Raw genomic sequence first — 18,665 nt, 5'->3', positions numbered from 1 at the left:
TTATAGCTTGCTGTTTGGTGTGAGTCAAGGCTCCGTGTTGAAGACCATACTTTGACTTATAATGGTGTACTTTTAAAAATTGTATTAGGAGTTAGATGGAGAGTTGTCTCATTGCACTCATACCACATCTTCTCATATCTATATATTAGCACATTTTACTTTTTGTTGTTAAATATGAGTTACCCTAATTGATCATGTTTTGACATCTTTGTTTATTAGGAAACGGACAGTAACTTTACAAACTGTTTAGTCTCTTCATAAAAATCCTGTGAGTTTACTGTTGTTTTTTCCTCAAAGAGCACATTTGGTACTCTAAGCCATTGATGTACCAAGACATTACCTGAGATATATAGACATTACCTGAGATATATTAGACATTACCTGAGATATATTAGACATTACCTGAGATATATTAGACATTACCTGAGATATATTAGACATTACCTGAGATATATTAGACATTACCTGAGATATATTAGACATTACCTGAGATATATTAGATATAGTGCTGGAGGTACTATCCCTTCTTTCTCTCTTACCAGGCATTGATAACCGGCCAACTGATGGATCTGAAAAAAAGAAAAAAAACATATATATTAGTGGAGGTAGCCAGAGTTCCCAGGGAGAACCACTGACTTTCAGCAGGAAAATTGGCCATTCTTGTCTAAAGAATTAAGTCGAATGCAAAGTTAACATATATAGTATATAACTGGCCAACTGTTGTTTTTGTCATATCTGAAGTTATGTTTTTTTTGTTATTTGGTAAATTGTGTCTTTGAAAGTTCTGTATATATTCACAATGTTACTCTTTCTGGATGAAAAAAAAATCAGTTTGTCTTTTGGGCAAGTAAGAATTATAGTAGTATACTGTAATTATCTTTTAAAATCTATTACTTTTTTAGCTTGATACATATGATAATAACACTATCATCCATCACCTTAAACATTGATTAATAAAACTCTTCAACATGTCCTGAATGAGTATTGTCTACAGACAGAAACCAATTAGTCAATGTAAGTCTATTACAGTCATATTCAATTGTATTAATGACTGATCAATATGTCTAACATGAACATCCTTCCCAGAAACAAAATCATCGATATATAGGTCCTTACCTGGATATACAGCACGACGATTCCGTGTCCATGAAGAATCCAAACTAAACTTTCTTTGCAATTTTTTGTGAAAAAATTTGAACATTTTATTCCTTATTTATTTGTGAGATGATGTCAACAAATGATTATAAAGTTCCTTATATGATCACAGTTTGTCTTTTACACTAATCACTGTTTTCTTTACTGGATTTACAAAAACAGGTCAAACTACTAAATAATTAATCAGAATTATTGATTTTAAATTAATATAAACATAATTTATGTCATTACAACTTCACTTCGCCTACAACTTGTGAAATACAGGGATGTGAGTAAACACAATTGGTCATTCATATTTATCAAACAATTTAATCAGTGATTGTTATAAGATAAATATCTTGTAATTGTCCAGTGATCAAATACAGCCTAAATCAATGTTAATTTCTAAAACAGTATTGATCTGTTTTGATCCTGTCACCATGACAAACTTATTCCCAATGCTCCTATTATGAATATTCCTGGAAAATTTACTATTAAAGGGAAATAACTGCAACTGTTTTAGGTCAATAGTTTCATCTATTTCTACGCTTTAACAAATACATTAAATTATGATTTGTTTTGATCTCTGAGTGTTTAAAAAGTGGAAAAAATGGGTTTTACTTTTTCATAATTTATTTCTAAAACTAATTTTTGAAAGGTGAAAGATATTTTTTTGAACATTTTTGAAATGGCTTACATAATATTCAGTTTAATAATGGTCTACAAAATTTCTTTTTTTATATTGATTTTTAAGCCACTAATGGACACATATACATAGATAAATAATGCATTATTAATCATAGCTATCTAATTCAATTTTGTTTTCTATCAATAGTCCTTTCCCTCAGATGATAAAACAGATGATTGAAAACTGTAATATATTTCTCTTTTAACCTTTAATATAATAACCACTGATTGTATGATCAATATTAAACCAGCTGAGTGCATTCATTTGGAAGAATATCATGTTTTGTGTTTTCCTACATATTTATTCATTATTCATCAAGTTGATACAGCAATCGATACAGACCACCGTGACACAAAAACAACACATGAAATCAGGAGATTTTATAGACACAATCAGAGTATAAATCCTGCAGGAATTGTATTGAAACTTTATAAATAACTACTTTTTGTTCTAGTTTTATATTCTTTATTTAATAATCATTTTTAAATCAAAGTGCAGTGTTTATGATTATGTGCTGAAATTTATTTAAAGGTTGTAAGAAATGCAAACAGTTTCATTTTACAAATAAATGTGGAATTGATGCCCCTGGTGAGTGACTTGCATTTAATATTATAAAGGGACATAACTCTAGAACAGTAAAAGTGATGCTATCAAAATTCAAACTTGATCTGGGTTGCTGTAATAAGCATTGTGTAAAAGTTTCATAACATTCGGTTGAGGCAAACTTAAGTGAGAGAGCAGAAACCAATTTTGGGATGTATGTATAAACAGACGGATGGACAGACGGACAAGGGTAGAACTGAATGCCCTCTGCTACAGCAGAGCATAAAAAAGTATCAATGGTTTAAACAAGTCACTCTTCTATAATAAGGTTTAAAAAAAATCAAAATCAACAAATCTTAAGGGCAGGCATTGAAATTAAGATTTGTAGGTTTTAAGGAAACACATACTGGGAAATGTATTCTGGCTGATTACAGGTACTAAAGAGATTAGATAAAACAAAATACATAAAAAGTCTTTCATCATTAACTTTATAACATAAATAACCAGAAATTTCTTCTCAGTAAAAATAACTTTTCCTCTACTCAAAAGACGTTATCATCATTACATTCCCAATTATTAATTATGATATTATTTCATGATGATCTTAACAATAAAAACAAACTTTCTGACAATCAATGTAAAACAAATCCTTTGATGTCAAGGCCCCCCATTACCACATTATTACTATTGTATTGCAGCAAGAAGAAGTATCAGTTATTATGTCACATACAAATATTGATATAGGTTTGTTGCCAGCTCTAGTTGTTATTCTGTAGAAAAGTTATTGTTACTCCACTATAAATCATAGAGTTAAAGAATTGTTCAATGATAATTGCATCCTGGTATAATGAACTTGCATTCAGTATTATTTTTTTAAATTGTAAGCTTTTGAGTTTAAGAAGATTGTACCTGAATGATTTTTGTTTTAAATTTGATTTTGATTTTTTGGTGTTTTAATGCCACTTTTAAGAACCGCAATAAGGCTATTTCGTGGTGGCCAGTTTTTATTGGTGGAGGAAGCTAAAGTGCCCAGAGAAACCACCAACCTTTGATAGGAAGACTGGCATTCATAGTCAATTAAGATGAGAGTCAAGTGCACCTGCACGAGCAGGGTTCGAACTCACAACCTCAGGGTTGACTGGCTAGTGTTTACAGTTAGGTAACTACTTACACCAAATGGCCATCCTTTTTAAAATTGAACATTGCAATAATAATATTAGAACTCATCAAATAAGAAAAAGTTAAAATGGCTTAATAAAGAATTAAGTTGGAACAGTATTAAGAACCTAGAAATTCTGAATGGTTGCAACACAAATAGAAAGATTAAGGGTTCTCCTGAAAATTTTGGATAAACAATAACAATATGGGTTTCAAAATGCGAACCCATTTTGATATAACAATTACTTTTTTTTATATTTTATTTTTAGATGGACTATCTTTTTTTGTGTGTTAATTTTTTTTTAAAATGTCTATCTTGCTGAATTAGTGTTAGTTTTTAACTACCTTGACTGGCTTTACAGCCCTTGTACAGTCCTTGTGGGGTTGATACCCTTCATCCATTTTTAATAGTGGACACAACAAATTATCATGTGACTTTGTACTTACTTGAAGGTTTATCATGTGACTTTGTACTTACTTGAAGGTTTATCATGTGACTTTGTACTTACTTGAAGGTTTATCATGTGACTTTGTACTTACTTGAAGGTTCATCATGTGACTTTGTACTTACTTGAAGGTTTATCCTGAGACACCTCCTTATGTAGATCAGAGAAGCTGCTCCTGGCTGATGTAAGGGCTGATCCAAAGATTTGACTACTACCAGAATCATTTAAATCCAATTTCATTAAAGAACTAGCATTAGAGCTGATAGAAGAATGACGTTTAAGATTTCCAGGTGCAGGTAGTTTACTCTTCTTTTTATTGTCTACCTTTTTAGCAGCAGGAGGAGGCGCTGCTAAGTTTAATTTACTTTTTATTTTACTATAATCCGGCGTTGGCATATTTGAAACCTTTTTCGGAGGTTTTATTTCTGTCTCTTTCTTGAATACTGGTGTTGGTGTACTGAGGTATTCCTGCAGTTTACTTTTGACCTCAGTCTTGGGTTTAGGAGGAGCACTTTGGTTATCCTCTATCTTATTCATAACGGCATCCCACTTACTCTTAGGAGGAGTACGTTTGATAATCTTGGGAGGTTCTTTTTCAATCTTTTTATGCCTATTTTCCAATTGAGATGTGTTTTTATCCTCTTTTTCAACTTTTTTTACAACCTTCTTTTGAAACTTATTTTTTCTATTTTTAGCTCTTTCAAGTTTTTCCTCTTCACTTAGTTCTGGTACAGGTTGGTTTATATAATCAGCAAGTCTTGATGCAACTTTGGGTTTTTTATAATCTGATTTTTCTAACTCTTTCTTTTTTGGTGTCATTTTTCGTGGAGTTTTTGAAGATTCTTTGTTAGCGTCTGTTTCAACATCTTCGTCTTTCTTCTCTTCTGTTGGTGTTGTATCATCTTGATCTACGATTTCTATATTCACTAGAGGAACCTCAGCTTTTCCTGCTTCTTGATCTAAATCCTGGTCTAACTGTTGATCAGCCTCTATTCTCTCATCCTCCTCATTATCCTCTGTTGGAGCAGGAGTCTGGACCTACAACACAAGTTTGAGAAATTAGACCCAGATTCAACTTTAGGAGAGGAGCCTTGACTTGTAATACAAATGTGAGGAAAACATTTAACATTGTTCATCTACCAATAAATCACAATGCCAGTTAAATGACCATGAACTATTGATTGATTGATTTCTTGTTAACTTTGCATCAGAACTAAACAGTTATATCAGATTATCTGGAGCAAGATGTTTACCCCCATGATCATGTTATTTTTTTCCTCATATATGACAAAACTTACAATTCTGAAGTACTATGTATATTCCGGGACAACTGTTTTTGTACACAAATTATCAACTTCCATAAAATATATATTCTACGTTCCACAATCCTCTTGGAATAAACTATATCATATGTGTAAAAATTCATAAACTATTGTCATCATAAGCCAATTAGACATCTCTGACTTCATTCTATATAACGTCCCTCAGGCGACAAATGGCAACAGATTATTAATTTCCCCCTCATTATACTATAAAGAAACAATGCTGATATGAGGGAGAATGAAACTAGAGGCTCTAAAGAGCCTGTGTCGCTCACCTTGGTATATGTGAATTAAACAAAGGAAGCAGACAGTTCATGACAAAATTGTGTTTAGGTGATTTTGATGTGTTTGTACATCTTACTTTACAAAACATTCTTGCTGCTTACAATCATCTCTATCTATAATGAACTTGTCCGTGTAGTTTCAGTGGAAAATGTTAGTAAAAATTCACAAATTTTATGAAAATTGTTAAAAATTGATTATAAAAACGATAACTTCATAGGGGGTCAGGTCAATTGACCATTTTGGTCATTTTGACCTATTTTTTAGTCTTAAATTGCTGTATATTATTGCTGTTTACAGTTTATCTCTATCTATAATAATATTCAAGATAATAACCCAAAACAGCAAAATTTCCTTAAAATTACCAATTTAGGGGCAGCAACCTTACAACCAGTTGACCCATTCATCTTAAAATTTCAGGGCAGATAGATTTTGACCAGATAAACAATTTTGCCCCTTGTCAGATTTGCTCTAAATGCTTTGGTTTTTGAGATATAAGCCAAAAACTGCATTTTACCCCTATGTTCTATTTTTAGCCATGGCGGCCATCTTGGTTGGTTGGCCGGGAAAAAAACCACAAATTTTAAACTAGATACATCAATGTTGATTGTTGCTAATTTTGGTTTAATTTGGCCCAGCAGTTTCAGAGGAGAAGATTTTTGTAAAAGATATGGAAATTTACGAAAAAAGGTTAAAAATTGACTATAAAGGGCAATAACTCCTAAAGGGGTCAACTGACCAATTTGGTCATGTTGACATATTTGTAAATCTTACTTTGCTGAACATTATTGCTGTTTACAGTTTATCTCCATCTATAATAATATTCAAGATAATGACCAAAAACAGTAAAATTTCCTTAAAATTACCAATTCAGGGGCAGCAACCCAACAACGGGTTGTCTGATTCATCTGAAAATTTCATGGCAGATAGATCTTCACCTGATAAACATTTTTACCCCAGGTCAGATTTGCTCTAAATGCTTTGGTTTTTGAGTTATAAGCCAAAAACTGCATTTTACCCCTATGTTCTATTTATAGCCATGGCAGCCATCTTGGTTGGTTGGCTGGGTAAAAAAACACAAATTTTAAACTAGATACATTAATGATGATTGTGGCCAAGTTTGGTTTAATTTGGCCCAGTAGTTTCAGAGGAGAAGATTTTTGTAAAAGTTAACGCAGGACGACGACGACGGACGACGGACGCAAAGTGATGAGAAAAGCTCACTTGGCCCTTTGGGCCAGGTGAGCTAAAAAAGCAGAATTCCGTCATTCAAAAAGATAATTCATGAGGTCATTTTTTTGTTTTTGGACACTTGAATTTTTATATTACAATGTTTGATAAATCTTTTAAATAAAACACCCAGGTTCACACATCTTCAGAGCGCTTCAAATATCAATAAAACTTATAATAGTTCTATTTATCATATATATTTATTATAAGCTTTCAGATCTTGTCCAATCAAGGGAAAGCTGCCAAAAAGTAATTTATTTTTCTAATGTTCCATTCACATTTAGATATATGAGAACCAGACTTGTTCATGAAAAAATGTGTTATACATGTACAAAGATGTTAGGGATGTTTATAAAATAGTTTTTCGCTAATTTTCAACATGACCAAAACAAATAGGTAAATGATGCTTTACTTGTCAAATATTTTTTGAAAGATCTGTCTTTATTCTAGTACTGTATTTGACTATGCCATAGCAAAAACACAATTCACTCTATATTATTATCAGTTGAAAAAAAACTTTTTTTAAAGAAATGAAGATTTTTTATTTTTTTTTATCATTTTAGCACTTTCATGAACATAATAACTATAGGATATGAACAACAGCCTCCATCCTGAAGAAACGAAAAAAATAAGCATTTTCAAGTTTCAAATTACATTTAAATAAAAATATTTCATCTACACATTAACCCGAGACATTAATGAAAATATTGCAAAAATTAAATTTGTCCCTTACCAATTTATCCATTGTCCTTACAGAGCTACAGTCCCATCCTAGTATGATAATCATGTCATATGTTTTGTTGTATATTTCCTAGCTTTAGGAATGTACATATGTCTACATACATCAAAACATCTTTCACATTCGTGTCAAAATAATTGTATATAAACCAGAGTTATTGTCTGCTTAATTCTGCACTTTAAAAGACTTTACTGGCTTTGATATTGAAGTTAAAGTGCTGTGCTTTTTCTTTTGTTTTAGTTCAAATCTTTATTTGACATTCAGAAGCTTAGCATTTTTATGTATGATCCCCCCAGGTCCGTAGCCAGGAATTTCCAAGGGGGGGTCGTTGGTCTCACAAACTCGACTTTAACAGTCACATTTCGAACAGAACCTTGACTTTAACAGTGCTTATTTGTTTTCAAGGGGGGTTTGTGCGAACCCCCCGAACCCCCATGGCTATGGGTATGCCCCCTTGATCTGCCACTGTTTAGAAGTTCATCCAAAAAAACCAGCTTCACTGCTTCCTTTTTATATCAATATCATTCCATTGTCATTTTGTTGCCTATACATCTAGTCTTCTCATCTCAAAAGCAAACAGTCATAATTCTCTAAGGATACATTTGTAGCACAAAATCATTTAAAAAGAAGAAAAAATTACTTGCCTGTGAATAATTTATATAGATCTTTAAAAACACTTTCCATTTTCAATTTAAAAAATCTCTCACCAAACATTAAATCAAAATGAATTTAATATTTTAAGAACATTAAGAAATTGATGGGTTAAATGGTCAATACAGTGACTTTGTTACATGTGTATATAATGGTATTTATACAATTATGTCATTTAAGGCTAAAAGGATAATTTAATTGTAGTTTAAATTTTAAATCTTAAATTAAGGAGCTTAAAGTTTAATGTGTGTGTGTGATGTTACACAAGAAATCTACCACCTAATGTATGATATGGATAAGATAGTTTCCTATTTGTTAGTCAAAGTTTGATACTAGATGTAAAAACATGATATAGAAACACAAAATCATTTTTTTTAATTCAAGGTGTTCAAGTTATTTTGGTTTTATGGTCTGAATTTATATAAGGCAATGTCTTTATGCCAGGTTTGGGATTTTCAAAAAAGTTGGTATGATTGCTAATGAAACAACTCTTCACAAGATATCAAATGACACAGAAATAAACAACTATAGGTCATTGTATGGCCTTCAACAATGAACAAATCCAACACTGCATACTCAGCTATATAAAGGCCCCAAATTTGACAAATGTAAAACAATTCAAATGTTAAGGTTGATTTTATGTTATACTTATTTGTTCATGATTTACTTATCTCATAAGATTTTGGATGAAAATAGTTGATAAATTTTCATATAAATCAATTTTGTCATGATATGACATTATAGTTTTGAACATCAAAGGTTGATATCATTTCTTTCTTTTATTTACTTGAACCTAATATTTCCCCATTCATTTTGTACATTTTTGTTAGTGACATGTGCAACCCATATGTTTCACCTAATTTTTACTGTTTGACTGTTATGCAATGTTATATCACCTGAAAATTCTTAACAATAGTTTGTCTGATGTAATAAACAAACAAACAATGGTTTGAAAATAACACTTCATTGATCTTATGATGTGTCTTTTTAACTTATAAATCAATCTATTTGTCTAAATTCTGAGGAAGTTCTTGCTAAGGTGCTGATATAAGTCCTAGTTTAAATGAAAAACGCCCAAATGCCTAAAAACTCATATGTTGCACTATCATGTTTCCATTCTCAATGAACTGGGTCAAAACAATAATTTGGTATATGATTTGAAAAGTTCACATGTAAAAAGACCACATTAGTCCACTATATTTACCAAAAGACTAACAGAAGAAAGGAATATCTGATAGATGTGCACAAATCTAAAAACATACCAGTAAATTGCCCCCTACTTTTGTAGTGCCACTTTTGGTTATTCCAATGTAGGTAATATATTATCAAGGCTGATTTATAAGTATATCATGTTCACAAATTTGATGATGATTACCTTTTATTGCTTGAAAAGTTTACAAACAAGGTGATAGAACATTTTGTAGGGTCATCTGAACAAAGAATATATTGTATGATCAACAATCAAACTTTTAAAACACAAATAAAACCGTTACTTTTCTCGTTTCAATTGTTTTACATTGTCATATTGGGGCCTTTTATAGCCGACTATGTGGTATGAGCTTTGCTCAATGTTAAAGGCTGTACAGTGACCTTAGTTATTAATTTCTGTGTCATTTTGGTCTCTTGTGGAGAGTTCTCTAATTCAATGGCAATCACAACATCTTCTTTTCTATATTTTATAGACTTACCTTAGCTTTTAGTAGATCCAAGCTTGGTAGTTGTTCTGACAGAGCTTCCTTGGCTTCACTTAAACTACCACAAATATTGTCACTGAAAAAACAACAATAAAGGCCGTATTTATCTGGCGAATAAACAGAACCACTTCTCTATAATACAACAATACAAAATACTATACACCAAAATAATCTCAGAATTAACGTCAGAAAAATATAACAATATTATCTAAATAACCAGTACACTGACATTTGGGTAATGGTATTTTATACTTATATAAAACAGAAAGGAGGTTAATTCTGTTAAACAAATCAAATATTAGATACGCTTATGGATTAGCTACTTAAATCCATTACGTTTAAAGTACATGTATAAAATACAACTGTAAGAACCTTAATGGCTTATATACAGTATGTAAAATGCTTAAAGCTAGCTTGCTGAACCTGACCACAGAATATTCATTTTTTTAATCTTAAGGTTTTAAAACAATCCATCATTAAAATTCTTTTAACAGCCATTGATCCAGATATTTTTATATACATGTATAAGGGATAAGGGGTTCTTAATTGTAATTTTAAAGTGTTGTGAAGAAAGAAATTAAAACCCTGTAAAAAAAACTCTATGGATCTGCCATTGCACTATATGTCTGAACCAAAACCAAAAGGTAATTTTATATAAAAATAAAGAATATGTTTTGATGGCAAACGTGATAACTATGATCTATCAACCAAGGACTAAAGGTCAAGGTCACTCTACAACTTTTAACAACTTAGCAAAACATAATATACCATTTTAGAAAACTTTAAAGATTTAATGATGACAAAATATGAAATTTCAAGGAGATAATAAAAGCAAGATTTAAGCTAAAAATTCTAAAAAAATAAATATCAATGACAGTCAAAAATCAATGACATCATTACTGGACTATAGGCTCCTCAGTTTGAGACTGATGCACATATATATACTAAAGAAGATTGGGTTTAACATGTTTTCTAACATTCAGCTCTTAATCCTCTCTCATATTGGACAGCACAAAACATGAACAAACAGTTAAATCCATTGAAAATTAGATGGCACCACTAACAAAATGACAATTCATGATACATTAAGTACAAATCTTAGAGAAAGTACTTACAATACTAATAGCTAGTTCAAATCTACAAGCTAATATAAGGTTTTCCCAGTCTATCAAAAATCAATTAGAATATATCATTTGTATCAGCTAGTTTTGTGCACAGTGAAATCCAGAACTAATCTTTAATAAGCTTTCTAGGACAGCTAAAGGACATATTTTGAGATTCTGATATTGCTAAGTGGAGAAATAAAGAAGTCAGTCAGATGGAATTGTTATTTTCTTGGATCTATACAAGCAGAGAATCTGTAGAAGGAAGTTTTTTAATGAGTATTTTTTTGAATTAAGAACTTGATTGATTTAATATCATCTTCTTCCTTTGTAGAAAGAAATCCTAGATGGTCTAAATTACTGATTAATTATCATTACTACAGAAAACTTGAAACTTTTGTCGAGTAACATGAAGAATTTTCCTTCTACTGTAAATTCAGAAATTATTGCGATGGTTATAATAGCAACAATTTTAACTTGTGTTTTGAATTTTTATATGAATTAAACATGATTTTTCAAAACTTAAAATTGCATTTTGATTTAAAATGATAAAATTGCAATAATTTCTGAAGTTATACTATGTCTTACTATACCAAGAATAATGCATAAATTGTTTCCACCTATTCTATCAATTTTTGAACCAATTAAGAATCCAGAATGTTTAGGAACTACTCCATCTCAAATTACATTTAAGATAATTTTCGGTCTAAATCTGAATATACCCAGAGTAAAGTGTCACCATCTATTTTATCAATTTTACCCTTTAATGTGTAAAAATCTGTCAAATATCAAAATCATATCACAGAGATCAAATAACATATAAATGTGTATTGCCTCAAGATATGAAAAGGATTACAAATAAAGTCTGCAATACACTCCTCAAAATACATAATAATACGTTGATCTAAGACAATTATTTGCACATCTCCGTCAAATATATTTATATAAGAAGATATTAGAGATCTACTACAAACAAACGGATACACCCTGGGGATAATTTTCTACTTATTTATAATTTATTAAATGGGTAGGTTGTTTGTCAATGTTATTTGTTTTGCTTCACCAAAGAAACAAAAATATGTTACAAATATTTCTTTGTATGTGTCATTGGACTCATCAGGACACTGTCCTTTCAAGGTCAGGATTAAAATGACCAGTTGATTTAAATGGTAAATGTTTTGCTATTTTGTATATATACCATTTATTAGAAAAAGCTTTTTATTCATTTACTTTATCTAAAATATTTAAATTCATATAATTGTGTTTGAAAATAAGATTTGGAAATGTTTTCCTATAAAATATCTGATAAATGCATTATGCTTCTAATGCAAAATCATTAAGCATCTTTTAGTTCTGCTATAAATAGAGTACATGTTAAAGTGAACTTTCAGTTTTGAATTCTCCTTGGAGTTAAGTAGTTTTGTGCATTTACTTTTTTTTTTTTCGAAATTTGAAATCTTTGGTAAAAATGATAATATTTTAAGTGTGCAAAATTACAGCTATAACCTGATTGTTCTATTATATGCACTTTCATCCCTCTGAACTATATTATGCTGGCCAGTTTTTATTGACCATTTGAGGAAGCTGGAATAGATAAATCGCATATAACAATTTCTACATCACAATGAATGGATATATAGGATGTCTTATAGAGTAATGAAAACTAATTGTGCTATTGATATGGGGAGACTTTACTTTATAGAGGACATAAAAATGATCATCAAATGTGGTAAAAGACGGAAGGACGCTCTTATAAAGTCTGTTATATTATTGACTTACTAATATAAGAAGTCTTATCTCCGAGTCTTATAGCTTCAGACATTGGAACACTTATGATCAATAGGAAGCCTATGGAATTATTTCTTTTTCTCAAAGAATTCTAAAGTTCTAAATATCAGTTTTGCTCTCTTTTCAACATAATGCTATTTTCCCCCTGTATGATTGTTGATTGAGCAATACAGTTTTAAATGGATTTTTTTAACCAAAATAGCTGTAGCTATATGCATGATTACACTACCGTTAACATTGACGCTAAGAAAACGTGATTATTCAATGTCCTCATGTAAAAGCAGATAAATAGCTTTGATATTATTTAGTATAGTAACAATTCTTACAAACCACACACATTCTATAAAACTTAAGTAACTTACATATCAGATGAAATCTCTCTAAGGGTATCCGTATCTGCTATAATAGTCCCGGCATCACTATACATGTCCGAATCACTTTCAAGGTCCCTGGCCCGTCTCGTACCTTTTAACACGGCTTCAATACAAATGAAATTGATCACTTTCTAATGTATTTAAACTTTTATGTGGAAAATACATTTGATTTCATACAAAAAGAAAAAATATCTTTGTGATAAGGTAGTAAAATGTGATAAACGATATGGCCCCTTGACAATTGAACCGATTTTACAATCTGTTGACAACCAGCACAGGTAACACTGACACTATATACTTTAAGATGTTTGCAGGTGAAATAAATAAAAATTAAGATTTATTGCTATTAACGGAGGTACATGTATTAAATTTCTAAATCTAATTTGTTATAACATGGCCATTATAATGAATTAAACATTTCACCTAGTTAACAGAATGATACAATAAAGGTAAACTTTAATTTGTTTCCTAACACTTTTTTATATTTCTTCTCTTTAAAGTAAGAATTAGCTTTAAATATATTAACATATTTGCTGAAATTATATATAAAGGTTGATTTTAATTTACATTAGTCCTGTGTTTTCTTGAAGTCTGATTACAGATGTCAACTACTGGTAAAAGTTTAGACTGAATGTTTGAGTAAACATGTTATGAAAGGAGTAATGTTATTTAGAATTTCTAACCTAGCATCCTTTTAAAATTCTCAATGGAGATTTTAGGCACTCTATGACCTACCTGCATTATGCTTCACTTGCATATATCCTAATTTTCTATGTTTTTGAATGAATGTACTTGACCTCTAAAATGTAAATTTCAATAAACCAGTATCATGGTTTTTTTTCTCCAAAATCATGTTATTTCTAGGACATTTTTTTTATGTTTCAAGCTATAAATCAAAATTTTATTGTATTCATTTAACAATTATAAATAAATCAAGTCGTGTATCTTGTCTTATAATGGACAGAATGACCTTGAAAAATAAAATTAAGAAACAGAGTCTATCTGAATAATTTCACCCTGACAGATTTTAATTAACCAATGTTGACAGGTACAAAGCAAAAATACATTGTGAAGTAAAATACTGATTCCTCCTATATTTATTGCTGCCACTGAATATGATACCAGCATACCAAATTATATAACAAAGGCATTATAATGACAGGGGATTACTAAACTATTTCTCAAATTGAGCCTCCATTCAGTCAACTGTGACTTACATATTGTAAGAGCCTGCATTGGGAAAATTACTGGTATCAAATGAAGAATGTGTCTATGGGCCATATACAGATGCAGGATTCACTTTATTAAGACATCTATTTTTTGTGATTACCTGAGCACATGCATATTAATCTGCAGCAAATGTCATAGCATGCTGCTGACCAAATATCAAGTCTCTCTGTTCAGTAATATGCAAGAAAAATGTGATGAAAATATTTGTTGGAAGAACAGACAGACAGACCAACAAATAAGTATAGCCTAATCAAGCTTAACTAATTTACATGACAGAACTGAAAAATCTGCATAGATTGGATTTCCTTACTAGACCTTTCTTGCTTTTAATTCCATTATAATCTTAGATGTGTCATTTAGATCAAGAATAAGCCTGTATATTTTTTATTCAGATAGAATCCCATACTGTGAATCACTACAAGAGAAGTTGTTGGTATAAAATCAATATTTTACTATTCTCTGGAGAATGAAACTACTTGCTGTTCCTTAATAATACAGTTCAATTATAGCTGTAATTCAATAAAGACTCTAGAAAGGTTCTGAACAGTGTGAAATAAAGTCATCATATATCTAATTTCTGCATTAGATTGACTTATTTAACCCTTGCATGCTACTGTATAAATTTAGGAGAATTCATTTGTACTTTACTGTATTGTCTTAAACCAGGAGTGATTTGGCATGTCTGTGTTGTATGGTTTAAGATGATAAATTTTTAAAATATACAAGATAAATAGTAGTCATAGGGACTGTATTTAGATATAATGTTTTCAGAAAGAAAAAAAACTTTACAGAGTGGTTTCATTATCTTAAATGTTGATTGGTACTTTTCAAAATATTTGCATTAATGCCTTTTACAGAAATTTCTAAATTTAGGCAGTACCGAAACAAAGCACAAAAAAGCAAAAGTACCACACAATAAAATGTATGTTAAACATACTAAAGACAATTCATTCACTGTCATCAAGAGGTTTTAAAAGTAATATAACAAAAGGAAAAACTCTTACAGAACAGATGACTTTAAACTGCATATTTCAACTGTTTTTCTTTCAGTTTTGTTATAATTGAGGTGACATTACTGAATTTAAACATTTATATGTGTGTGTGTGTCTGTATGCCTTAATATATATCTTTTAAGGCATTGTTAGTATCACCACTCTACCTGATTGATAATGTTTGAAAGTTTCAGCATAAGCTTGATCTAGGTCCGTGACCTTGTGGTCATCTGTTTTCCTGTCTGACCATTCTGTTGGTGAGTTCATGGTCACTGTACCAACTTCTGAGTCGGTATCCGGCACATATCCTACAAAATAAAACACTTGTTGGTTCAGATGAAAAGTCATGAAGATCATTATTGCAAACATTAACTGACGTAATTTGCTGAATGTTTGTGACAATTGTGAGAAAGTTTTAAGTTGTTCAATACAGGACCAAAGATCCCAAATTTTAATTACATTGTTACATGTTACAATAATAAAAAGAATCATTTATTAAAATAAGGTTATGTGACTCTAAAAGGAACACTATCACCAGATGATGAATTTGATGCCACCACCAAAACTTCCCACTTTCAAAAGAAGGATAAAACCTTTTATGGTCTCTTTTTCTCAACATATTCATTTTTTGTGTGTATGTTTATGAGATATAAATGCCAAGGATGAAGCAAGATAAGACAGTAAAGTGACAAGAGTTATCATAAATTAGAAATTTTAAAATCTTAACATAATAAACTGTCAACGCAGAGATATGTTCTAGCCTGGTAATCTAATCACAATTGATAACCTCAACTGCTGAATGCCAATTGCTTCCATGAAAAAACTTTGTCAAAGGGAAGAATACAGAGGTGCACAAAATTTATAAAATTGCATGTGTCTCTCAATCATAGACTAAAAATCACATCTAAACAAGAATGTGTCCATAGTACACCAATGCCCCACTCGCACTATCATTTTCTTTGTTCAGAAGACCGTGAAATTGGGGTCAAAACTTTAATTTTGAATTAAAATCAGAAAGATCATATCATAGGAAACATGTGTACAAAGTTTCAAGTTGATTGGACCTTAACTTCATCAAAAACTACTATTATAGTACCCTGACCAAAAACTTTAACCTGAACTTCACACTATCATTTTCTATGTTCAGTGGACCATAAAATTGGGGTCAAAACTATAATTTGGCATTAAAATTAGAAGGATCATATCATGGGGAACATGTGTACTAAGTTTCAAGTTGATTGGACTTCAACTTCTTTAAAAACTACCTTGACCAACAACTTTAACCTGAAGAGAATGGACGCACAGACAGACGAACAGAGGCACAGACCAGAAAACATAATGCCCCTCTTCTATCGTAGGTGGGGCATAAAAATTCTGTTTATTTTTTTATCATGAATTGTCGCAGAATTACAGTAGTACTTATAAAGTCTAGTGAGTATGGCCAACAAAGCTGAAAGGACTGTAAGTTACTCTGATTAATCGAAAATGAAGTACATATGAACAAAATCAATTCAAACTGAGTGCAAAATCCCAAAAGCAGACTATGCAGTTCATAATGAATGGATGAAAATATTTAAAATCCAAAACCAGAAACGGTACCTTTTATTCTGACTTTCTTTGTCTTTGTCTTGGAGACTACAAAGTTTATTGGACCTTTAATCAATTTACTTTACAAAATTTGGGAATGCGGAATAAATTTTCTTATTATAAATCTGTGTATTTAAAAAAATAGTTTTTTTTGGTAGAATGAGTACTTTATATTCATTGGTTGGTGACAGTGGACTAAGAAGGCTCACCCTTCCTGATCAGAAACGTGATTGCAAATAGTATCACATTGGTATAAATTTTCTAATTTTACAAAAAAAAGACAATGACAACTCTATCTATTCCTTAGACCCTAGAACCATTGGCGGATTGAGGAGGGGGGTCTGGGGTTTGGAACCCTCCCTTTTTTTTGGCTAATCAATGCATTTGAATGGGGACATATAGTGGGACCCCCCCCCCCCCCCCCCCCCCTTTTGTCCTTGGTTGGGAATCCCCCTTTTTAAAATGTCTGTATCTGAGAACTGTGGACCATGCCCTGTTATATCTTTTAAAATATAATATAAACACAAGGCAATTGGATTGAGAGAATTTCTGCCTTTTCATGAAGTCAACAGCCATGACAGTAATGCACTTGGACTTCAATCGTTATCAAGAAAAACTGCCCTAGATCATCAATCATTAAGACAAACAATCAAATTATTTTAAACTTGATCAAACTGTGTGTAGTTGTAAGTAGTCCATTATATATTTTTTTTTTAGAAAAATATGTTTAATGACAACAAACAAAGGTAGGAATTTAAAACCTTGCATTAAGATGTTTGGGTCTGTGATCAATTAACCTGGTTAATTCTCCACTCAGTGTAATGTCTATCAACTCTTAGCTTTTACAATACTTTGTTCAAATAATTACTTTTTATTTTAAGACGAAAGTTAATTTTAGAACAATTCCGACATTAATGTGCAGTTAAAACAGGTTTCTCTTGGCATCATTTCTAAACATTACACATTGTGAAGCAATAAACATTCTTCTGAGGGCATGTTATTTGATTTCTCATTTTTTTCCATAAATTTCTATGCAATCAACAAGACACAAGCTTCCGGTAAAATAAACTAATCAGGAATTGAAGAAAAAAACTGACTCTGAATTTAGTTCTGAAACATCTTATTTTCCCCAATTCTTATGAATGTATTTAAAATTGTACAACATAACAGTGACTTTTGAGATATGAAGAAGAAACTAAATCCAAAAACCACCTGTCAGAAGACTCAGAAACACTCCACTAGATCATACCCGTAGCCGGGTGGTTCAGATGGTTTGGACGACCCCCCCCCTTGAAAACAAATAAGCACTGTTAAAGTCAATGTTCTGTTCGAATTGTGACTGTTAAAGTCGAGTTTTTGAGTCCAACAAACACCCCCCCCCCCTCCTGGAAATTCCTGGCTACTGGCCTTTAGATAATGAAGTATTTTATAACATCAGCTCTCATCAGTAATTTATGTCAATTTTTAGTCCCTTTCCAACCTATTCATTATTACTTATTTTTGAATCTATAAATTTTTATCATGGAGATTGATCTAGATATATTCCTTAATGTGATTGAAACTTGCACCTTGTGAGCATTTGATGCAAAAAAATGAACTTTATATGGTCTTTTACTTAATGATGCACAATCCCATCACATACTGTAAAAGCTTTAATCCTTATATTTCATTGCCAAGTTAAGGTGTGGTCTTACAAATGATTCC

The 18,665-nt window shown here is 31.1% G+C and overlaps 1 protein-coding gene across 4 annotated transcripts in view; it reads right to left on the bottom strand.

Moving 5' to 3' along the window:
* LOC134702194 (CAP-Gly domain-containing linker protein 1-like) overlaps positions 1 to 18,665 on the bottom strand; it is a 94,195-nt gene that overhangs the window by 39,996 nt on the left and 35,534 nt on the right. For all 4 annotated transcript variants that reach the window (XM_063563262.1, XM_063563261.1, XM_063563264.1 and 1 more), the window contains exons 3-7: positions 15,542 to 15,682; positions 13,141 to 13,255; positions 9,882 to 9,963; positions 4,095 to 5,007; positions 487 to 569 (exon numbers count right to left, since the gene is read on the bottom strand). In XM_063563262.1, the coding sequence (XP_063419332.1) occupies positions 487 to 569; positions 4,095 to 5,007; positions 9,882 to 9,963; positions 13,141 to 13,255; positions 15,542 to 15,682 (1,334 nt within the window). The remainder of the gene's footprint in view (positions 1 to 486; positions 570 to 4,094; positions 5,008 to 9,881; positions 9,964 to 13,140; positions 13,256 to 15,541; positions 15,683 to 18,665) is intronic.

Source organism: Mytilus trossulus, unplaced genomic scaffold (genome assembly GCF_036588685.1).
Source record: "Mytilus trossulus isolate FHL-02 unplaced genomic scaffold, PNRI_Mtr1.1.1.hap1 h1tg000424l__unscaffolded, whole genome shotgun sequence".
Taxonomy (NCBI): Eukaryota; Metazoa; Mollusca; class Bivalvia; order Mytilida; family Mytilidae; genus Mytilus; species Mytilus trossulus.
The sequence above is the reverse complement of the archived record's forward strand: the minus strand, read 5'-3'. Positions and strand labels throughout refer to the sequence as shown.